This window comes from Rana temporaria, chromosome 12, assembly GCF_905171775.1.
Source record: "Rana temporaria chromosome 12, aRanTem1.1, whole genome shotgun sequence".
In the NCBI taxonomy this organism is placed as follows: Eukaryota; Metazoa; Chordata; class Amphibia; order Anura; family Ranidae; genus Rana; species Rana temporaria.
The window spans coordinates 123,024,941-123,050,096 of NC_053500.1; the positions used below are offsets into that span (position 1 = coordinate 123,024,941).

The following is a 25,156-nucleotide window of genomic DNA, read 5'->3' on the forward strand; positions in this document are numbered from 1 at the left end:
GTAATTCAACCCTATTGCGTTCAAACTTTCCTTCAAGTAGAACTAAAGACAATCATTATTATTTTTTTTCGGATAGAGTAACTTGCGTGAACCCGTGCATGCGCACAGGCGTGCAACCCTGGACTCCATGGTTATTACTTATCGGCAATTTGCAGCAGTTCTGTCAATTTTTATCACTGCTTTAGTAATAAAAAAAAAATGCACATTTCCCTTTAAAAACTTAAGAGTCTAAACTGCACATAGGCTATAAAAATGTACTGAAAGTACTGTAAATAGTTTATACTGCCTCCATGTTCTCTCTTTGCATATTCATCATGTTATCTGTGCATTGGCCATCCATTCATCAGATTCAGCTAGAAGAATTTCCATACTGTTTATTGGGCCTCATTATTAGCATACATATCTGTGATTGTCAGCATTTCTGTATGAAGAGGATAGCGTACGTTGTGTATCTCTGTCACGTTAGGCTATGGGTATTATAATGAATATATGGGATCCAGGGAGGAGCAGAGCAGAGGCCAGCAATTGTATGACAATGTGTGGTAGAGTGAGAAGCATATATTATACAGTATGAAGAGCGAGGTAGAGCTAGATGCCTTCTGGGCCTACAGCAAACATGGAAAATTGAAGTAAATAATACATCCTATTTCCGAAAACTTGCATTAGATGTACATTGAAGGAGTGCAAAGTTGCACAGCATCTGCATAAAAGTGGACCTATCAGTAACTTTATAAGGCTTCATGTGAATACATTTTTGACACATTACAATACACAGAAATAGTAATTGTAATTCAAACAGTTGTTTTTATGACAACAGTGAGCATTAGGTTCATGTTAAACCTGGTCCCTGCAGCATTTTATACTTACCTCTCCTTCACTATAGCTTTCTTTGCTGCTGGGAGAAAGTAGAGGAACACGTGTAAATTCAACCCAATTGGAGGTTACATAGAAGCCAAGGCTGAGACTGGGATTAACTCGAAGAGTATGCAGGCCTGGGTCTAGAATTAATTTGGGTTGTAGGGAGGTCTGAGACCAACTGGCAGTTTTACACTGAGCTAAGATTAGGACTGACAAGGAGACTGAGATCGATTTGAACTCTACACAAGGCTGAGACTGAGATTCACTCAGTCGTTTCACAGGGCTGAAACTGGGAGTTTTACAAAAGGCTTAGACCAAGATTAACTTGGAGACTGAGATCTATTCTGACTCTACACAGGGCTGAGACTGGGATGAAGACTGAGATTGACTCGGTCCTTACACAGGGTTTAGACTGAGATTGACTCGGTCCTTACACAGGGCTGACACTGGGATTGAATCAGATTTTACACAGGGCTGAGACTCTGATTTACTCTTTTACAAGGCTGAGATTGGGATTAACTTGCAGACTGAGATTGATTCAGACTCTACACAGAGCTGAGACTGGGAATGGCTGGATCCTTGCACAGGGCTGAGACTGGGACTGACTTGGACTTTACACAAGACTAAGACTGGGATTGACTTAGACTTTACACAAGACTAATGCCGCGTACACACGATCATTTTTCGGCATGAAAAAACGTTGTTTTTAAAAAATGTCATTTAAAATGATCGTGCGTGGGCTTCACATCATTTTTCGGGTTCTTAGGATTTATGGGGCCCCTTACACAGCTTCAGGCATGGGCCCCCTGGAGCAGAGAACCGGGGGGGGGCAATGCTGCCACCTTAAATTAAGAAGCGGGGGGATGACCCCGCTAGTTGAGAAGGTGGGGTGCCACGAATTGGGGAGGGGGGGTTGCCCGGGAGGGGGGGTTGTCCCTGGGGGACCTCTTTTCCCCTTACAAAAAAATAAATATATAGAAGAATTATAAAAAAAGGGGGTAGCCATCCGGGGCCCTAGGGACCTCTGGGCCCTTTAATAAAAAGAAAAAAAAGAAATAAAAAAATACATAAAAAAAAGAAAAACATTTTTTTTTATATAAAAAAAAAAAGAGGGGGTTGCTATCCAGGCCCCTGGGGACCTCCGGGCCCCTTACAGGTGTACTGCCTGTGCCGACCTGATGGCGGCCCTGGCCAAGGTATGAGAGGAGCACTTTTGGATAATGATGTCATTGGTCTTCTGTAGGCAAAAAGTAAGCATTTCCTCATATTTTCCTCCCCTAGCAATCACTAGGATTGTTATAACAATACATCTTTCTGCCCATTTAACAGCTTAGGTACTAAAATATAAAATACACCTGCATCAGGGATTATCTGTTACACATTATACGTATATACACACAGCCCGATATATAAAGACAACTGCCAGGGACACCTTTAGGGGGGTACAGGCATTATACCTGTAAGCCCCCCCCCCCCTGTCCCGCTTATCATCTTGCGGCAGGAGAGAGAAGGGATGACACTTTTGTTACCACAACCCCACCCCCCCCCCCCTGCTTATCATCTCGCGGCAGGAGAGAGGAGGGCCCCCCCCGTTCTCTGCTCCAGGAGGGCCCTCCATAAAGCTGTGTAAGGGGCCCCAAAATTTGTGATGGCTGCCCTGACAACTGCACACGCACCAAATCAGAATGCATGCACTTAATGTTAAACACTGCACGTGATATAAAGTCAACTTCATGCTACTGATGATGCTGATGCACCATGTATGAGCTGTGACATCTCTCTTAGCGTGTCTCCCTGCTACATCAGATGCATTTCAAATGAGGAGCTGTTGAGTAGAAGTTATCAATCAGATAGTTGGAGACCGTGCTGGCAGAGCCCCCATTTCTACCTGTAACCCTACTTGTGTCATACTCTGTTTGAAGTAAACAGGATAGAACTCTCTGAAGCTCTCTCAAAGATTCTTTGAACATCATTGACAGGGATCCTGCTGTGTACAGATGCCATGATGATGAATGGAGATAGATGTATATAGAACAGACTTAAATTATCAATTAATAATCAGTTGAACGCTCCATTGGTATACTTGGTTATAGAGGCACTATCCAGATGGGACTGAACAGAGTGGGTTTGTGGATGTATAGAAGTGGGATCCCTATGGGGAATCTACACTGATCAGCCATAACATTATGACCACCCATCATAACTCATGGATGCATGACCTCCACTAGACCTCTGAAGGTACGCTGTGGAATCTGGCACCAATCTGTAGCCGATCTTTGAAGTGCTGGAAGTTGCGAGGTGGGGCCTTTGTGGATCAGATTGATTTTTCCAGCACATCCCATATATGTTCAGATGGATTGAGATCTGGAGGATATGGAAGCCAAACAACACCTTGAACTCATCATTACGTGCATTCGTTTTTGTCCGAATGCATTTTCGTCCGAATTTCAGGGATTTTCACATTAGTTTTAACAAACGATAACGAAGGTGCATTACGGTGAAAAAACATGAACCTTTACAACCCCTTTAACTCAAAATTGTACCTTACCACCCTTAAACCTTCAATAATAACACTGACACTGTATTGGATTTAAATGGCCGGTTCAGGTTTTAATTACAACAAAACCATAGTTAAACATAAACATATTAAATACTCCAGCTAAAAGACTAAGGCCGCGTACACACGATCGGTCAAAACCGATGAAAACAGACTGAAGGACCGTTTCATCGGTTAACCGATGAAGCTGACTGATGGTCTGATGTGCCTACACACCATCGGTTAAAAAACGCGGTGGTGTAAAACACACAATGTGCTGAAAAAAACGAAGTTCAATGCTTCCAAGCATGCGTCGACTTGATTCTGAGCATGCCTTTTGACCGATGCCTTTGCATACTAACGATCGCTTTTGACCCATCGATCAGGCGTCCATCGGTTCAATTTTAAAGCAAGTTCTCTTTTTTTTGACCGAGGGATAACTGACCGATGGGGCCCACACACGATCGGTTTTGACCGATGAAACGGACCTTCAGTCTGTTTTCATCGGTTTTGACCGATCGTGTGTACGCGGCCTAATAACTAGTTCCTTGATGACACCATCCCCCCCCCAACTTTGTAATCTGTGGTACTGCTAAGTTAGGTTCTGTCCCCAGCCGCCAAACACCACCTCGAGGACTACCCTAAAGCCTCGTACACACGATCAGTCCATCCGATGAGAACGGTCTGAAGGACCGTTGTCATCGGTTAACCGATGAAGCTGACTGATGGTCCGTTGCGCCCACACACCATTGGTTAAATAACCGATCGTGTCAGAACTCGGTGACGTAAAAAACACAACGACGTGCTGAAAAAAATTAAGTTCAATGCTTCCAAGCATGCGTCGACTTGATTCTGAGCATGCATGGATTTTTAATCGATGGTCGTGCCTACTAACGATCGGTTTTGATCGATCGGTTAGGAATCCATCTGTTAAATTTAAAGCAAGTTGGCTTTTTTTTAACCGATGGTTAAATAACCTATGGGGCCCACACACGATCGGTTTTGACTGATGAAAACGGTCCATCAGACCGTTGTCCTCTGTTTAACCTATGGTGTGTATGAGGCCTAACTGACCACAGAACCCTACCACCTTAACTACCCGGTGGTCTAGACTGAACCAGACCAACCGGGGGGACTCCATACCTGAGATGGGTCCCACCGTTTTATCAATATACCTCTTTTTGTTTACCCTCGTCAAGGACCCCAACCGCCAACGACCATCTTCTTCAACAGCTACAGACATCTTCCACCAGGAGGGAGGATGTTCTTCCAATGATTTCCGAACTGCAATTGACGCCCCCTTCGCTCCTCCTCTCAACTACTATCTATCCGGTTCCTCCCCTCACCCTGTAGCCATCAAATCAGTATATACTTTACTCACCAGACACCTAAATTAACCTGTTGTGATTCGGTGGGTACTTCCACCCTGTCATGTATGTTTTGCGCTTACTCTTTATTCCAGCTCCGTACATGTCTTAACAAAAGCATCAGAACGCACATGTTCTCAACTGAGAGGACAAAAAAAAAGAGGGGAAAAACCCCACTGTAAACACATAATAAAACACATTAAAAATGCAACGAAACGCATCAAGAAACATGTATGCAAAAGCGATACCGAAACACAGAATTTACGGTGTGAACCAGCCATCCATCACTAGCGCTGCCATCTTTTTTAGGTCTTTTTATGGGTTCTTAGTCTTCAGTCTTTAGTCACTGGAATGTGTGACAGTCATTGTACAATTAGAAAAAATATATATATAATAGGAGGAAGAAAAATAGATTTTATGTCAGGAGTGAAATACAGAGTCTTTTCTGCCACAACCTGCAAAAATATATATATATTTTTTTCAAAGCAAATTTTAACTCAACTTTAACAATCTAAATCATGTGCATAAACTATGTGACTGCTCTAATTTTTGACAAATGCCATTGCTGCTTTGATAAGTCACTTATCGCACAGCTAGACAGTCCTGGGGCCCCCTGTACTGCCGGGCCCCATAGTTATTACCTGCTCTGCTATAACTGTAGTTACACTTTTGATTACTATATTTATTAATATGAAAGAGGAGGAAAATAGGGGAGGGGGGGGTTACTGAACATTATCAAAAGTGAACTACATGGCAGCATGCAGATAAAATAATTGACAGCCAGAAAAACGAAGTCTTAATGTATTTTTTATTACAAGAAACTGGCTGTGTAAATTGTTAGAACAGAAGAAAATAAAGGGTGATTGAACTGAAACGAAAGATCACTGACAGAAGTTATATGAGTGCGCTAGCTGTGTATTATAGCTAGGAGTAATTAGTTTTACTATATTATTACTGTATAATGAGTAATGCGAAGGAGTAAAATGAGAGTGAACCACGGCTGTGCTTGTCATTGGTAGAGAATAAGAGTATAAGATAGCTGAATAACATTTTTTAATAAATGTATGTATATATATATATATATATATATATATATATATATATATAGATAGATAGATATATATATATACATATATATATACATATATATATATATATATATATATATATATACAGCACCTGCAGCTATTATATTTAATGCACGTAACCAATACATATAAACATTCCAAAACCAGGGGTTACAGCATATATAACATTTATTTTAAAGTGGTTCTAAAGGTAGGCTTAAAATCAGTTTACTGTATCAGATCAGGCAGCGATTGTGATTGGTTGCCAGAGGTTACAGCATATCATTACCACTTACTGACTGGTTGCTAGAGGTTACAGCACAAATTATGGCTCACTGAATATTTTCTAGAGGTTACAGCACATGATTTCTACTTGTTGATTGGTTGCTAGAGATTACTGTACAGTAATACTGCTCACTGATTGGTTGCTAGAGGTTACAGTACATTATCTCCTCACTACAGTGGAGCATGATATACATATAAATGCTGCCTTTATTAACATATCAATGCCGCTACCTGCTGCTATTTACATATGAATGCCACCACTATTTACATATGAATGCACTTGTTGTTTACATATGAATGCACTCGTTGTTTACATATGAATGCACTTGATATTTACATATGAATGACGGTTATTTACATGTAAACACAGGATCTGAAGGTGAGTCATCTGTACACAACAATAGGGCAGAGCTAGTAGCAGCACTTCACACTGAGATATCGTGACACAGCACAGGACTAAAACTTCAAGGGACAAGGGAATTTAAATTAGGATAGTTGGCAAGTATGAGGCAGCTGCTTTGGGCCCTACAACAATGACAGGGCCCAGGGCAGCTGCCCCTTTTTCCCTGCCTTTAAGACGGCCCCGGTGCCAGGTTATATGAGAGGGATCTGTATGTACTACTTATTGAGAGATGTATCTTCTCCTGATTGACCATTGTTATATACAAAAAGCCACATACAATACTGGTGTGTTAAGATTTTCCAAGTGTGGGTAGTCTGTATTCAACAGGCTCCAAACAATTTATACTAGAATTTAGAAAAAGTAGTTCTGCACTTCCATCATTTATTTAGATATTGTGTTGGTAAGCTTTTTCACATCCATACGCTTGCTTGTCTGATGTCACTCTGTCACCCAGGTGAGGTCATGCTGTCACATCTAATTATTCCTCTTTTCTTTTTATTTCTCGTTTTTCGGTCCCCCCCATGTGACCGCTCTCCATCCTCTAGAAGAAATGTGTACTCCTATTCATACTATCTGTAAGTACCTGCAGAAACCACCCCATATTCCTTATCCAGATTTCCCAGGCTCCTTCCCTTTGCACACCCACATTTCTGTACCTCATATCATGTCATGTGCTGTACAACACTGCATGGAGGTGTTGTTTTTTATAGTATAAGGTAGTGTATTGGTGAAGATTGCTTAGTTTTGCATTATTACATTGTTATCTAGATAAAAAGTAGACTTATTTTCATCAGGCACAAAAGTTAAAGTGTATCACTAGACAAAACCTTCATAGAGTGGGGAAGGGTTAGTCACCTCCAGGGGAGGACTGACCATTGGGACTCTCGGGCACTGCCTGAGGGCCCCATGCCACTAGGGGGCCCCATCAGGGTTGCCAGGCTCAATAAAACCAGGGACAGTATGTAAAAGTCTGTGTTTTTTTTACATCTGTCCCTGATATGTCAAAAACCGACATGCTTTTGATGTGAAAATCCTGAGATTTTAGCTGCCCAGCCTATGCAATGCCTCCTGGTGTGGTGACCATCTGTAAGCCCAGGGGCCCCATAATCTTCTATTGCCCGGGGGCCCCATGAGTTGTCAGTCCGCCCCTGGTCACCTCTTTATTCTTACTGGTGAGAAGGAACGTGAGGACATATCTAAAACTTTACAACTGTCCCCAGAAGTCTTCCAATGAGGACAACTGTTTTGAGACCACAGTGCCTAATGCCTCGTACACAAGACCAGTTTTCCCGTCTAGAAAACGGCAATGACAGCTTTTGGCCGGTATATGTATGCTCCATGGCAGTTTTCCAGAAAGGAAAACCGCCGGGAATCGCGTCAGGAAAAATTAGAACATGTTCTCTTTTTTCCTGCCGCGATTCCCGGCGGTCTTTTTCATGGCAGTTTCCCTAGGGGAAACACTGCGGTGGAGCATACACATGGCCGGGATTCCCAGCCAAAGCTCTCACCGCAGTTTTCCCGACAGGAAAACCTCTGGTGTGTACACGGGGAAAGTGACCGAGCAGGTTCTCGGTTTTCCCTCCGGGATTCCCGGCGGTGACTTTTTACTGGCAGGAAAGGGGTTAACACTAGGGGGCGATCAAGTGGTTAATGTGTTCCCTAGGAGTGATTCTTACTGTGGGGGGAGGGGACTGACTAGGGGAGGTGACCGATGGTGTGTCCCTGACAGGATGTTGATCTGTGTGTTTACACACACAGATCCATGGTCCTGCTCAGTTACTGGGCAATCGCGGGTGCCCGGCGGCCATCGCGGCCACCGGCACGCGCATCGGGTCCCCAGTGACGCGGCGTGCAAGCCCCCTAGTGGCTTCGGAAGGCGCGATGTCATATGACGTCCGCCCAGAACAATAGGGTCTTCCTCCCGCCGTCATTTGACGGTGGGCGATGGACAAGAGGTTAATAGGACAGGTGGCCACTCACTAAAATTTGGAAAAAAAAGGTTTAACCTTAAACTAGGTAGAGGGTTCTTTACTGTAAGAGCGGCAAGGATGTGGAATTCCCTTCCACAGGCGGTGGTCTAAGTGGGGGGCATTGATAGTTTCAAAAAACTATTAGATAAGCACCTGAACGACCACAACATACAGGGATATACAATGTAATACTGACATATAATCACACACATAGGTTGGACTTGTGTCTTTTTTCAACCTCACCTACTATGCAACTATGTTAGTGTATCTAAATCTGCTAGTACATCTAACACTTCCCTCCCCCAAAACTAACAATGCTGCTGTCCAAAGGTGCCTTCATCAAAGTGGGGGCACTCTAATGATTGGTAAGCTGCAATATAGAGCAGAGTAGACTATGTACTCCTTCTACACTCTCCTAGGTCTAAAATTCATGAAAATAAAACAACATACCTTGGAATTTTCTCTAGTAAATTATTGAACCCTATATAGGTCCCACCACACAGAGCCTGCTCTTGGCTTTGTTATCCCTTTTCTTTACTTTCCTTTCATTCTGGATTACTTTGTTACTAATTTGGTATTCTCAGTATTGGGATTAAACCCTGCCCACTGAAGCTAAACTAACAGCCACTTGACAAGCCTTGACATGCTGAAAAACAAAGTTTTTTTTTCATGCTGAAAAATGATCGTATGTACGCAGGTACACACGATCATTTTTCAGCATGAAAAAAAACTTTGTTTTTCAGCATGTTGAAAAAACGACGTTTTCCCAACTCCATCATTAAAACGACGTTGCCCACACACCATCGTTTTAAAAAAATGATCTAGCAAAGCGCGGTGACGTACAACACGTACGACAGCACTATAAAGGGGAAGTTCCATTCGCTTTTGGGCCGCTTTAGCTGATTTCCTGTTAGTAAAAGACGATTCGCGCTTTTTTGTCTGTTACAGCGTGATGAATGTGCTTACTCCATTATAAACGGTAGTTTTATCAGAACGAGCGCTCCCGTCTCATAACTTGCTTCTGAGTAAGGATGAGCTCCGGCGTGTTCGCATAGAACACGTGCAGAGCCCGCCAAGAAGTCGGCACCCGCGCTGCGCTAATCACAGCCAGGCAGACATTGTCCGATGCTCGGCTGCAGAGATCGGGAAATGTCTGCCTGGCTGTGATTAGCGCAGCGTGGGTGCCGACTTCCTGGCGGGCTCTGCACGTGTTCTATGCGAACACGCCGGAGCTCATCCTTACTTATGAGCATGCGCAGGCTTTTTACGTCGTTTTAGCCCACACGCGATAATTTTTTACAACCCGAAAAACAACATTGTTTAAAACTACGTTAAAAAATGCAGCATGTTTGAATTTTTTTTTTTTTGTCGTTTTTCAGAACCTGAAAAATTATGTGCACACGATCATTTTAAATGGCGTTTTTGAAAAACAAAGTTTTTTTCATGCCGAAAAATGATCGTGTGCCCTGTACACACAAGCGGAATTTCCGTCGGAAAAAAGTTGGATGGTTTTTCAGACGGAATTCCGCTCAAGCTTGGCTTGCATACACACGGTCACACAAAGGTTCTCTGAACTTTCGAGCGTAAAGAACGCGGTGACGTACAACACTACGACGATGCGAGAAAAAGAAGTTCAATGCTTCCGAGCATGCGTCTAATTGTTTCCGAACATGCATTTTTTTTTCTCCGTCGAAATTGCATACAGACGAACGGATTTTCCGATAGGAATTTTTTCGTCTGAGTCCGTCGGAAATTCCGACAGAGAAAGTCCGATGGGGCATACACATGGTCGAAATATCTGATGAAAAGCTCCCATCCATCCGAAATTCCGACCGTGTGTATGGGCCTACGCGGTATTAGTAGGCGTTGTCATTGGAGGTGGTGGTTGGCAGAGCTTAGCCCCCAAGTTAGGTATGTTGAACCCTTTTGTAATGAAGTAAACCAGAATCAGAATAACATATAAAGGGTTTTTATGGCTATAAAAAGAAAATAGACATTTTATGGCATCTTCAATGTTTACGTTTAAAAGAATAGTCTTGCTTTAGGATATTATTTTATTGTTTCTGTTTTCTTTCTTTTCCATTTTGAATAAATGTGGTCTTGTTTACACTTCATTCATCGCTCTGTTTGACCCGCATCACCTGCTTTCATTCCACACTTTCTCCATCCGCCTTGCCAGATATCAGGGTCAGGGTATCAAGCCTATGCTATTACATTGCATAGTGTTATAGGACCTGATAAAAATCAACTCATTTGCTTCTGCAAGATTGTGTCTGATAGCACAAGCTTGTAATAGCGTGCAAAGTAAAATAGAAATTCCATCTGCTTGTTACACAAATGAACCCACCATTTAGGCTTCACAACACCTTTTTTAAATGGTTAAAGAACCTCATGGGCAATGTGTCCCAAAGTTTGGGACTGTACCATTACCGCTGGGTATTTTAGAAGGTAAATTGCAAATCTTAAGATGAATGGTCAGGTCAGGACATTTTATGGTGGAATAGGGGTCTCCAAACTTTCTAAATAAAGGGTCAGTTTACGGTCCTTTTAAGGGGGCCAGACTGTGGCAAGTGGAAATAGAAAGTGCCCCAACATCAATGGGAATAAATAATGCTCCATTATTGGTATCAGTGGAAGGAATAGTGCCCCATCATTGGTGTCAGTGGGAGGAATAGTGCCACATCATTGGTATCAGTGGAAGTAATAGTCATAGGCATGCGCACAGGGTGTGCTAGGTGTGCTCAGGCATACCCTATTCACTCTGTGCAGCACGGATTCCCCCTTTTGCCCTGCCCTCCCCCATTTCTCCCACAGCGCTGCCAGCTTTCCTCCTCTCCCATTGGCTGCTGCAGGCACACACAGGGGTGTGGTTTAGGGGATGGTTTAGGATGAGGGGGGAAAGGGGCCGGTAAATATGCAATTTACTGACCCCTTGCTTTTCTAATTGAACACAGTGAGTGATCAGTAGCGTGTGTTTGAGCTTTGGGGTTCACACCCTAATGCAATAGGCTGCGCACACCTATGGTAATAATACTCAATCATTGGTGTCAGTGGGAGAAATAGTGCCCCATCATTAGTATCAGTGGAAGGAATAGTGCCCCATCATTGGTGTCAGTGGAAGGAATAGTATTCAATCATTGGTGTCAGCAGTGGTGGCCAGTGGTATGTTTCTGGAGGGGGTGACAAACAGTGCACCCACAGCCACCACGTCCGGTCGATTTGTCATACGGTTCCCAGCCTGGCACTTACCCAACTATGGCACGGGTGGCGGCTTCCCCTTGCTTTTCCTCCTCGGCATCACGGCGTCTCCTCCTACCTTCTTCTAGGCCAATTGGAACGCTTCTCCTTTCGGTCAATCGGGAAACGGGTCTCAGGACTCACTTCCTGATTGGCCGGGAGTAGAATCAGTGTGACAATAGCGAATATTAATTTGCCATTGTCAAACAACTGGATGGGCTCTTGAAGCATATTAGAATCTCTGGCTATGTGCTTAAAAAAAAAAAACCTGATTGGAATCCATGCGTCTGGCATCCCACATGTAGCTTAGGGGGGCGGACCCATGTTGGACAGGCCACCACCAGGTGTCAGTGGGAGGAATAGTGACCCTTCATTGGTATCAGTGGAAGGAATAGTGCCCCTTCATTGGTATCAGAAGAAAGAATAGTGCCCCATTATTGGTATCAGTGGAAGGAATAGTGACCCATCATTGGTGTCAGTGGGAGAAATAGTGCCTCCTTATTGGTATCAGTGAGAGGAACTGTGTCCCATCATTGGTATCAGTGGAAGGAATAGTACTCAATCATGGGTGTCAGTGGGAGGAATAGTGCCCCATCATTGGTGTAAGTGGGAGGAATAGTGCCTCATCATTGGTGTCAGTGCAACGTTTCAAGGCCACGCAGGACCTCTTTGTCAGGCGAGTGACGAAGAGGTCCTGCGTGGCCTCGAAACGTTGCACTTTCTGTGATGCTTCTTTTGCAATACATTTTTGGACGTAATCTACGATCCATGGTGTGCTGGCGAATATGTTTATGTGTTTGATGGTTCCAGTGCCCAGCTGGTGATCGCATCAGCACCCAGTCTTTTTCGATGAGCCGTTTATCCAGGAACGTGTGCGATTGGAATATTGACTAGACTAGTGGGAGGAATACTGTCCAATCATTGGTATTAGTGGGAGGAATAGTGCCCCAACCAAAGGGCCGCGTCTGGTCCTCGAACCGCAGTTTGGAGACCACTGTGGTAGAATATGCTCGTTCTTGTGTCAGCTTCCAGTTGTAGACTCCGGAGGCAGTAGCTTGTTCATAATTACAACCTATATATGTTCATTTTTGTAAGCTCCAAGACCATTTCTGAAAGATTATTTTAGTTGGGTAGTTCATGAAACATTTGAATATTACTGGTGAAATTCAGTACAAAAAAGAATGTCGATGAAATCTTATAGAGAGGCAAAAGCTACCTACAGATATAAGGCAGCCATTTGCAGCCAGAGTCTCATGTTTATGCACGTGCATGGCCACTCTTACTGGAAGCAATTAAATAGGCAGATCAGAAAGCTTAATCTGATCATTATCCCCTAGAAAGAGCAGTACTGACAGCATCTGGCAACATTTATTTCCTCCTCCTCTTTCCTCTCAATTTGCATGGACACAGAAGTTCATGTTTGAGACAATGCCACTCTGGTGCCCTTGGGGGTCTGAGAGTACTTTATGCTTCTACAGCTTCAAGTAGCATTTAGTACTGCTTTTAAAGAGGAATGGTAGTCATGATGACTTACATTGCTCATGGTTGTAAAGATCAGCTGTATCTGGCAGGTGCTATACCTGTGGGGGATGAATGAGCACTACCACACTGCAGCATCATCACACTCCACCTAGAATGGGAAAAATACCAACCAACACTAATAGGACATAGGCATACCCTGAGCTATTGTTACAAGTAATCTTATTTTAATTCAGATGGGGAAAAAATCTTGTCTTTTAGTAAAATGATTTTCTGGTGAGGACAGATGGGCAGGATTTGATGGCTACAATGGGGGCAGGAGGGGCAGTGGTGGCAGTGGCCCATCACTGGCCCTAAACTGGCAAAATGCCTTGTATGACAAGCACAAGACATACCGTATATTAGCATGCCGTAGCTAGTCTTATAGGTTATATCGCTGCTTGTTTCCTTTGATTATGTTTATTCTCTAACCAGCCTGAATTTTTAGCAGTCTTTACCCATCTCCTTCTGCATAAAAATATCATCACAGCAATCCACTGCCCGTTATTAATGGTTGGCTTGAACTCATTAGTGATCTGTGGATTAATCTTTCCTTGTGGAGGATGTGTAAGGTGTTAATTACTAAAGCCTACAAGGGAGCGATGCCCAAGTGTCACAACATTACGAACACGGGCAACCTAATGTCTGCCAAGCATCCCTGAGCACCCAATTACAACATGAAAAGCAGTAATATTCCTTGGCTGGCTCCATATACAGCTATGTGCAAAGCCTGTCGTTGTGCTCGCCAGTTGAATCACATTTATATCTGATTATCCAATATCTGATTATCCAATGATTCGCCAATTATAATCTCCTTCATTTAAACAAGAGAAGCAATGTCACATAGCCCTACATTTGACATCCAGTCGGTTGAGGAACAATAGTCACAATAAATGGCTCCCTCTGTGTCTGTCTGTGCTAACGGGAAACACAGTCCTGAAAATCTGTCTTTTCTGTGTCACTGACATTTCCAGTTTTGAATGTGTCAAATGTTGTTCTCTCTGCCTCTAGGAAATTGGCCAAGAAACAGAAAGAGACCCAAAGTGGCTCCCAGAGGGAAATGGGTCTTGTGGCTTCAGACAAAAGTTCCGGCAAACTCAGTTCCACCCGAAATGAAGATACGTTCTCCAGCTGCCAGGACGTCAACGGATTCAGTAAGAACACAGGGGGGTTTGGGGATGGAGATATCATTAGTACCATTTTTGTGAATGAATTATAAGAGCATCTCCACAGAATAAAGCTACTGTATAGTACAATTGGAATGATGAGAATTCTTTCCCAAGCCTGTCACTGTGGTCTTTATTAGCACGATAGAAAAGGACCTAATTCTAATTGGTTTTCCACTCTGATTGCCTAAATGGAGAGTGAGTCCCAGAACAGATGCTAATCATTCCATGTTGCAACTCACTGAATATAACAACTGGGGGAAAAAAACGATTGCCCATAGCAAACAATCAGGTTACATGTAGGAAAATCAAACAGGCAATCTGAGTGGTTGCTATAATTAAAGGCCAACTTTAGCCAAGCCTTTTTATTTTTTTAAATGGAGTTAAAGCCCTAAAAGGGAAGTTTTGCTTTATGTCCAACTTTCCCCTTCCTCTAACACTTTTGGATTTTTTTTGGTGGAGGGAGTGGGTACCTAGTTTTGATAGGTATCTGCTCCCATTTCCAGTTGGATTGCCTAGGCCAGTGATGGCGAACCTTGGCACCCCAGATGTTTTGGAACTACATTTCTCATGATGCTCATGCACTCAGCAGTGTAGTGAAGCATCATGGGAAATGTAGTTCCAAAACATTTGGGGTGCCAAGGTTCGCCATCACTGGCCTAGGCTCTCCCCCCACCCCAACTGCAACCTCTTGGGACACGTCACAGGTCCCAGGAGGCTGCGGGAGCAATTACATAGCACAGTGAAGCTCATGCATACGCAGTGGGAAGCTGGCTTTGAAGCTGCAAGGATTCATAGCTGATTCCCACAATAAGTATGCCAGCACTGGGGACGCGAAGACTGGCGAAGAACCGGTATGGGACAACGGTGCTGAATATTCTGACAGGTAAGTGTCTGTTTATTAAAAATCAGCAGGCTTAGAAACCCTTTTAGTTTTTTGGCCATCGGTGTTCCTAATGCAGAAATGTCCTCTCATTACCTGTTAGAATAGAAAGTGATAGGGGATCTCTCTCCAATATAGACACAGAAAAAAACAAATTTTTAGCATAGTTGGGTTAAGGTTAGAACTGATGAAAATGTTAATATTTTGTATGTGTTTTCCTGTCCTCGTAAAACTGCTTTGCCTCATCCATTCTGTGCATGGGTGTGGCAAGGACTAACCGTATTAGGAAATCTCCCCACAGGCATAAAAAAATCTGGATATGGCTGAAGTTAGTCTTTATCCACTCTACTTTAGCTCTAGTCTTTTTCAGTTCTCAGAAACATTGATGCATGTAGGCTTTTTTTGTGGAACCACAGCTTCCAGTTTGCCAGTGCTGCCATTGATGTGGATTAATGTCTGTTTTAATGCAAGGCAAGAACTTGCTCTTTCAGTCCTTATACATAATGGCTTGTATGGGCATGGAAGAATTAGTGTGATGATGATGGGTTTGCATGAACTTTCACTTTCCTTAGTGAGCGGGTTTTTCTGATAAAGAGGGTTGGGGCTTTTTTTTCTCATAGGCAGGACCAGCAGAAGTACTCACAGAAGGCAAAAACCCCAAGGGGCTTCATGTATTAGATGTATAGCATTTTTTTGGGGTGTGCCCCCCAAGTATGTCTTTGTACATTAAAACCCAAACTCAAGGCTTGAATCAGAAAGTAGCTCCCCTATGTGTACGATTTAATAATTTCAGTTATTTTAGTTAAAGAAGCATTTTGGCAACATCTTCTAAAACAAAAAAATATGTGGAAGTTTTGTGAGTCACACTAAAGCTGGTCATGCTTGGAAATACTGGCTGCTAATTAGTAAATAGCAGCCAAAAAAACTAACGAATTTTGTTCTAGTAAAAGAGCCAATTTGTAGTACCTTCTTAAAATAAAGTAAGTTGAAGTTTTGTTAAGTAAAATTAAAGCTGGACATGCCTGGAATTGTTGACTGTTCATTAGCAAATGGCAAGCACGATATTGTTCCTATTTCTGGCATAAATAAAGGTTGGGACACATTGTAGAAAACAAAGACCATGCTGCTAATATATATTTTTTCCTTTTGAAAGCACCCAGAGACAGTGATCTGTGTATCTAAATCCAAAACTTTAGATTTGTGGTTATACTAGGGAATATTTGGACTATTGCTGTTGCTGTGCCATCCATAACTTCACCTTAGTACTTACTGATGATATTGCCTATTGCTCTTTGGAGTTCAGTTGATTTTTTTTATATATTTATGGACTGATAGGGAGATTTTCCTTATCTTACTGTCTACTAAACACTCTCTAAAGTGAGGGCAAATCACCTTATAGGCAATTTTTACCAGAACAGGTGTTCACATTGGGACATTGCTCCCTAGTGTTCTGATATCAATTGAAATTTTGGATTTACCAGTTACCATTTTTTTTCCCTGTGACAATGGTTACCAGGACAAAGAGGGAGAATTTCCCCAGGTAGACCGCAGCAAAAAGATGGCACTCTCTAACTCTTCCGCAATCTAATCAATAACTAAAATAAGTTGAAGAGAGGTATGCTTTAAAAATCTTTTAAAACAGTGATTCTTTCCTGATATTTGCTGCAAAGTTTTATTGTTAGGGCTGTATTGCCAAATACCATTTACAGTAAACATACCATGTTGAGCCCCCTGCGACTATGCATTTTTCTTGCTGTGTCTTCTAGTGACCTTCACTTTTTAAGTTTATCTAAACCAGGAGTGTCCAACCTTTTGGCCTTCCTGGGAAAAGGAATTGTCTTGGGCCACACATAAAATACACTAACAATAAGTAGAGCTGATGAGCAGAAAAAGTTGGGTAGATCACAAGTTAACCATCACTGTTATAGATAATGTACCTATCTATAGGTAATAAGTAATAAAACTAAATACAAATTGTAATATTTTTTATTATAAAAGTAAAAGAGGGCAACATAAAACGAGTGCGATATTTGACACTGTTTTTGATAAACTCAAGCCTCGTACAGGCTGAAGGACCGTTGTCATCGGTTAACCGATGAAGCCGACTGATGGTCCGTGGCGCCCACACACCATCGGTTAAATAACCGATCATGTCAGAACGCGGTGATGTAAAACACAACGATGTGCTGAAAAAAACGAAGTTCAATGCTTCCAAGCATGCGTCGACTTGATTCTGAGCATGCGTGGATTTTTAACCGATGGTCGTGCCTACTAACGATTGGTTTTGACCTATCGGTTAGGAATCCATCGGTTAAATTTAAAGCTAGTTGGCTCTTTTTTAACCGATGATTAAATAATCTATGGGGCCTACGCACGATCGGTTTTGACCGATGAAAACGGTCCATCAGACCGTTGTCCTCTGTTTAACCTATCGTGTGTACGAGGCCTAACACATTAATATCTGGTTCAGTGGAGGTAGTAGCAATTCTCAATGGATTTTTCAATTTGTTCTTTATATATTTTGGTTCTAATTTTTTTTCATTTTGTGTGCTCCATCCTTAAAAATAGTTGCTCACAAGTATAGGTGCTGTCGAAAACTGTTGCCATGAATATGAGTAATTGTAAAGAGTGTGATATTTTTCTTTGGGAAGATAAAACTTATAAATGTCCATGTACAGTAAAACCTTGGTTTGGGAGCATAATTCGTTCCAGAAACATGCTTGTAATCCAAAGCACTTGTATATCAAATCATTTTTTTACAGGGTATAAAAGAGAAGAGAGGCACCTCTAAGTGAAGCAATAAGTTGCTAAATGTTGTACCTTCATTAAATGTAATCATATTCCTACACTTAGAGGCTCCTCTCTTCTTTTTTATACTCAGTTGTGACATGATGCTACTCTTATATCAAGACATCGCTTGTATATCAAGGCAAAATTTATTAAAACATTTTGCTTGTCTTGCAAAAAGCTCTCAAACCAAGTTACTCTCAAACCAAGGTTTTACTGTACATTTTTCTGTGGCCGCACATGTTCGTCAGGAGAATGTCTGCCATCAATTAATAATTTGGTCAGACAACTATACAATGTATAAAATCAAAAATACAGTCTCATACATAAAAACAACAGAAAAATTATACACAGGGGAAAAAAGAAGCAAAGTTGCTTACCTAAAATCCCTATCAGACCTGGGATTCATAGCCGTAGGTTGACACCCCTGATCTAAAGCAAAAACAGTTTTTGTAGCCTTAAATATAGTTAGAATCCTTGTCGTTTTAATAGCTGTCTGTGTCCCAACTTAGGAGATCCACCCTTTCTGTTTGTCCTGGTGACCATTGTCTGTGAGACTCTAATGCCACGTACACACGATCGGTTCATACGATGTAAGTGGACCGATGGATTTTTCCATCGGGTATCCGATGAAGCTGACTTTCATCAGTCTTGCCTACACACCATCAGTTAAAAATCCGTTCGTGTCAGAGCGCGGTGACGTCAAACACTACGACGTGCTGAGAAAAATGAAGTTCAATGCTTCCGAGCATGCGTCGACTTGATTCTGAGCATGCGTGGATTTTTAACCGATGGACTTGCCCACAGACGATCGTTTTTTTTTTTTCGTTTTTTTAACCATCAGATCATTTTAAAACTTTTACGTTTTTTCACCGATGGGAAAAAAAACGATGGGGCCCACACACGATCGCTTCGTCCGATGAAAACGGTCCATCGGACCGTTTTCATCAGACGAACCCATCGTGTGTACAGGGCATAAGTAAGGAAAAAATCCAACATTGGGGAAAACTTCAAATAGGAACTCCTCTTCCAGTGAATACTATCTAAAAGAGGATTTTCCTCCCTTTGGAGAGATCTTCTCACTTATTGTCCACAAGATTTGAAGTTAACTCTCCTCAGGCCTTGTACACACGACCAAGTTTCTCGACAAAAAACAGCAAGAAACTTGCTGTTTTGTTTTTTTTGCCGAGGAAACCGGTCGTGTGTACACTTTTCAACGAGGAAACTGTCAAGGATCTCGTCGAGCCAAAAATAGAGCATGTCTTCTTTTTCCTCGACGGGAATGGGGAAATTTGGCTCGCCGAGATCCTCGACAGCCTAACAAGGAACTCGACGAGCAAAACGAGCCTGTCGAGTTTCTCGGTCGTGTGTACGAGGCTTCAATGGGATGGCAAAAAAGTTTGGCAGTTTTTTTATCCATTCTCTGTTTTGTCCAAAAAAGTTTAAAAAATACACTTCAAGGAAGTCTACTAACATACATGATCATGTGACAAGGTTTTAGAGTCAGGAAAGTAGATAGAGTAACAGAGAGCAGCATGATGATGTAAACAACATTTCTTTCCACCAGGCCAAAAATCCTGATAGATAGCCTACTGAAATATAACCCTTTGTAAGCGATTGTGGTATGATATGCCAAAGATATTTGACTTGGTCCAACTATTGACAGGTTTTAGATAAGGTGACATTATTTGTAGGGATGTCTGGGTCTTCCTCAGGTAGGCTGACCTCTAACCTGTTTTCCTGCAGGCACTTCCTCACCCTGCTCCTTCTCTGTACAAAGCAAAAACCTGCAGGGCAAATCCTTGCTCAATTCCTGCTACTCAGGTAGGGCTTCTACTCAAGCATAACCTAGATGTCATTGCAAGTCATCAAGGTTGTCATCAGAAATGTATCTCTCAGTTGGTGAAACTGTATGCTGTATATTAATGAGAGAATAGAATTTACAATGAGTAGTTTAAAATTCTAGCATTAATTCACTGTATCTGTCAGTGAACCGTGAGATGAGAACATGTTTAAGCAACCAGGGTCTAATTTTGTTTTCTTTTTTATTCTTTCCTCTACTTCCACATGTTCCTTGGGACTCATCTGCTCCTCAGTTTCTTCAGACACCGTCCCTTCTTCAACCCTTCTAGGTAAATAAAAAATAAATGCTTTTAAGTAGCAAGTTATTGTACTGAGCACTGTAGGGTTGATTTACTAAAACTGGAGCAGGCACAATCTGGTGCAGCTGTGCATGGTAGCCGATCAGCTTCTAAATTCAGCTTGTTCAATTAAGTTACCCTCAATACAATGGTTTATGGATAATGGAAATGCATTATATGCCTAAATGTTGGTGGGTACCTGTCTATCATCATACCTAATATATGGCCAAAATTATGAGGACACCTCTCCAAACGATTTTTTTTATCCAATTTTGGCCTGGTGCTCCTTACTGTATTTATATGGCTTGGGTTACTATTGGGTGTCCATCGAGGGATGCCTAGCTGAGTGAAAGCCGCCTGGCCAGAGCTATTGAGCTTTGTTTTCCTTCATCTGATTTTACATGCAAGTCTAAGGCTTCGTTCACACCTAATGCTGATGCAGCTCCCAGCAGGGGTCCAGTGCGTCCTGGTTGACCGTTTCAGGTCCAATTTCAGCCCACATTTTGGGCTGAATTCGGACCTAAAATGGACCAAAAGACGCACAGGGCTCCTGTGCAAATTCACACCGGTGCCGCATCGGAGATATGTGAACCGGCTCCATAGAGAGTCATTCACGTTCTCCTGCTATTGCATATTGGATGCGGGGATCCCGCATCCAACTCGCAATATTGTGAACCCAGCCTAAAAGTTCCCAGCGCCTCTTTGAGTATGTTGTTCAGGAATCAAGTAGCTCATGTGTAGTATCTCTACTGGACTCCAGGTGGTCAAGCAGTCACTGTTGGCATTTTGAGTGCACTTTAATTTTAATAGACACCTTGGGCCAGATTCACAAAAGAGATACGACGGCGTATCTCCTGATACGCCGTCGTATCTATGAGATACGATTATCGTATCTATGCGCCTGATTCATAGAATCAGTTACGCATAGATAGCCCTAAGATCCGACAGGTGTAATTGACTTACACCGTCGGATCTTAGGCTGCAATTCTAGGCCGGCCGATAGGTGGCGATTCCATTGCGGTCGGCGTAGAATATGCAAATGACTAGTTACGCCGATTCACGAACGTCCGCTTTGCCCGTCGCTCTAAATTTACGTAGTTTCCGTAGAGATACGCGGCGTAAAACTAAGGGTGGCCTAGCCAATGTTAAGTATGGCCGTCGTTCCCGCGTCGAAATTTTAAATTTCACGTCGTTTGCGTAAGTCATCCGTGAATGGCGCTGGACGCCATTTACGTTAACGTCGAAACCAATGACGTCCTTGCGACGTCATTTAGCGCAATGCACATCGGGAAATTTTAGGGACGGAGCATGCGCAGTACGTTCGGCGCGGGAACGCGCCTAATTTAAATGGTCCCCGCCCCATTTGAATTAGGCGGGCTTGCGCCGAGCGGATTTACGCTACGCCGCCGCAAGTTTACAGGTAAGTGCTTTGTGAATCAGGCACTTACGCTGTAAACTTGCGGCGGTGTAACGTAAATGGGATACGTTACGCCTCCACAGCGTAACGCATTTGTATGTGAATCTGGCCCCTAGTTCTTTGCCTATGTTGTTTCTGAGGAGTGATGAAAGAAGAACCAGATTAGAGAGACTCTCAAAGTCAGCTTCACATGCTGGGCAGTGGCTATGAAAATATGCGTTGCCTTGAGGTTTTTTTTACGTGATTTATGGTGTTTGTGTATATTTTTACATTTTTCATTATGCTCAGGATAGATAAATATAAACTATTGCATAGAAATAACTTCATATTTACCACTAGAAGTCAATTGGCAGTACACTTTAGACTTGTGAATAGACTACTTTAGATCTCAACGCCTCTATACTCAAAATCTTTGTACAGTGTGACCCAGAAGCCAACAAAGCCAAAGTTGCCAAAAACAATTTCCAATTTCTAAATTCATTCATAATTTTTTTTTTTAAATCGCATCATCCCTAATCTGTTATCCCTGATCATGGTTACGTACAGTAGATGTGATAATTTTTTATTTATTTTTTGCTTTTTTGTTTTGCTATATTTTAATGTTATTTTAGTTCAATCATTTTTATTCATTTTGTAAATAAAAAGAACAATCACAGAATTGGGGATGCAGCCGCTAATTACAATACAAAATGTTCAAAGTAACATCATGTTCAAACAGGTAGAACAGAATAGTGAGTCTGTGTATTTAGGCAATTCTTGACTTTTACTTACAAGGCACTTATTAGCAGTATTATGGCAACTTAGACAAAGAAGCAAGAAGGCAATGCAAGAGACATTATAAAAGAGACATTATAGAATCTTAGACCGAGGGTGCCCTGGGTCCTAAGGTGGATACCAGGAGGCCTACGTCCCCAATTGTGTTTGTAGGCACGGAGAGAACTTAAGTGTGGAATCAAAGATTTTTTATACATATAGGCCCGGATTCACATACATCGGCGCATATTTCTGCCGGCGTAGCGCATCTCATATGCGCTACGCCAACGTAACACAGAGAGGCAAACACAATATTCACAAAGCACTTGCTCCCAACGTTGCGCCGGCGTAACGTAAAATCCTAGGCGTAAGCCGGCCTAATTCAAAGTAGGTGGAAGTGGGCGTGATCCATTTAAATGAAGCGTGACCCCATGCAAATGATGGGCCAAACGAACAGCACATGCACCGTCCCGTGGATGTATCCCAGTGCGCATGCTCAGAATCACGTTGAATATACTTCCTAAGATACGAGGGCTCAATGCCTATGACGTGAACGTAACCTACGCCCAGCCCTATTCACGTACTACTACGTAAACGACGTAAAATACGACGGCTGTTCCCTGGTCCATACCTTTGCATGAGTTGCGCCTCATAGATAGGGAATAACTGTACGCCGGACGTAAGCCTTACGCAAACCACGTATATTATGCGCCGGGCGCACGTACGTTCGAGAATCGCCGTATCTCCCTCATTTGCATATTTGCAATGAGGCGGCCAGCATAAATATGCGCCCAAGATACGCAGGCATAGGAAAGTTACGTCGGTCGGAGGATGCCTATTTTCAGGCGTTTCTAGTTCTATAGGCACGGCGCATAGATACGACGGCGCACATTTACACTTACGCGGCGTATCTGTAGATACGTCGGCGTAAGTGCTACGTGAATCCGGGCCATAGTGTTGTTGAGTAACATTCACAACCTCTGATGAATTAAGAGCCAAGTTTTGCTCTGAATGTCTAGTGAGGATTAGTTTGGCTGAAAGTAAAATGTTAGCTACTGTTCTGCGAAATTGGTGTGGAAATTGGTCAATGCCAATATTATGTAGGGCTAGGGCAGAATTTGCTGTGCTAATAATACCAGTAACTTCCAATATCAATTTAAACGTTTTCCACCAGAAACTGCGAATGCTATTGCATGTCCAAAGAATGTGTGCTAAGGGTACCTGGGGTACCGCAACCACGCCAGCACAATGGGGACAAAAGGGAAAAAAGGTACACAAATACAGGCTTCAAAAAATGTGAAAAGACTGTACAAGCAAGTGTGAATTCAGTGTTAAAATATTTTAGGTTGCTATAAAATCTTGCAATATTGCAAATGTTGGACATTTTACTCATCCCTAACCTTTGTTTCTTTCACAGACAACAGCCATGTAGAGCTGAATCAGCCGACACTGACCATACAGACTCACCCCTACCGGACATGTGAGCCACTGGAGATGGCGTATCCTCGTGGGCAGCTACAGCCAGCCATCCGTGTAGCGGACCTTTTACAACACATAACTCAGATGAAGAGGGGACAAGGGTATGGATTTAAAGAAGAGTATGAGGTAGGTTACACTTTTAGGCTTTTTTTTCCCATTTGTTGGTTCTCTCAACAACATGATGCCTAAGATATGTGCACCTACGTGTAGGCAGATAACAATGTTCAAGAATAGAAATGACAAGGCATTCAGCAGCGGGTGATTAGACCTGAAGTGGTGCACTGTGTATGGTTTGTTGAACTCTGTAGGGAATGTTCCATTCTTATACGTACAGGCTTATAGACTCCGCACTGAAACCAATATATTATAACATGCCGTGTTGCAATTTGATTTGCACTGATAGAGAATAGCCATCTATACTAACTGATGTACTTCCCACAGGGTCAATGAATCACGCAAGCTGCACCAGCTGCTGCGCCTTTCACCACTTTGTTTAGTTCCACATGAATGATATGTATGCTTCTTTATAATAGGTAAAGTGCTATGTAATATATCAATGCTTTATACTGCAGGAATTAAAAAATGATGTAAATAGGTCTGTTTTGAACATCACTGTCAACTATTTAAATGATCTTCCTTCCTTTGTTCCAACTGGCTTTCACGCTGTATCTTCTGTTTCATTCCTAATGGAGATAGGCGGGTGGCATGTGCCTTGGAATTCCATCTGATCTCTATTACAGATTAGTATGGAGACAGCATTGGAGCTGAAGGGATTGGGGGGATAGGAGTATCAGGACACTGAGTGGGAGGGAAGAAGTGTGAGAACCAATAACCACAATCAACAGTGCTGTAAAGCAAATGTGTCCATCATAAACAATAAAAACTAACAGTTGTGAAGTATAACAACTACCTCCAGGTGGGCTACACAATTGTTGTAAAATAACCCTGGTCCCCTAAATTCTAGGGTGCTCCACTATACAATTATTGAGAGCCTGCCCCTGCCCTCTCCTGCCTTCAGCACGTGACTCTTGGTTAGGAAGGTTGTCCAATATAGCGATAAGCCAGTAGTAAGGAGAGAGTTGGTGTGACTAGACCTTTGAGCAGGAAAGCAGATGGATATTTGTATATAAATTCACCCCAGAATTTAGGGAATCCTGAATACCCACTGTACTGTACCCTGAATGGCAATTCTACTAATCCGGCGTACACACGGTCGGAATGTCCGACAAGAAAAAGTTTGATGTGAGCTTTTGGTCAGAAATTCCGACCGTGTGTAGGCTCCATCTGAC

The 25,156-nt window shown here is 42.5% G+C and overlaps 1 protein-coding gene across 13 annotated transcripts in view; it reads left to right on the plus strand.

The window, feature by feature from the left end:
- PTPRT (protein tyrosine phosphatase receptor type T) overlaps positions 1-25,156 on the plus strand; it is a 474,386-nt gene that overhangs the window by 342,872 nt on the left and 106,358 nt on the right. For 6 of the 13 annotated variants that reach the window (XM_040330466.1, XM_040330464.1, XM_040330474.1 and 3 more), the window contains 5 exons: positions 7,062-7,091; positions 14,253-14,395; positions 19,824-19,901; positions 20,174-20,209; positions 23,806-23,993. In XM_040330466.1, the coding sequence (XP_040186400.1) occupies positions 7,062-7,091; positions 14,253-14,395; positions 19,824-19,901; positions 20,174-20,209; positions 23,806-23,993 (475 nt within the window). The remainder of the gene's footprint in view (positions 1-7,061; positions 7,092-14,252; positions 14,396-19,823; positions 19,902-20,173; positions 20,210-23,805; positions 23,994-25,156) is intronic. The other 7 variants (XM_040330465.1, XM_040330471.1, XM_040330478.1 and 4 more) reach the window with 3 other exon arrangements.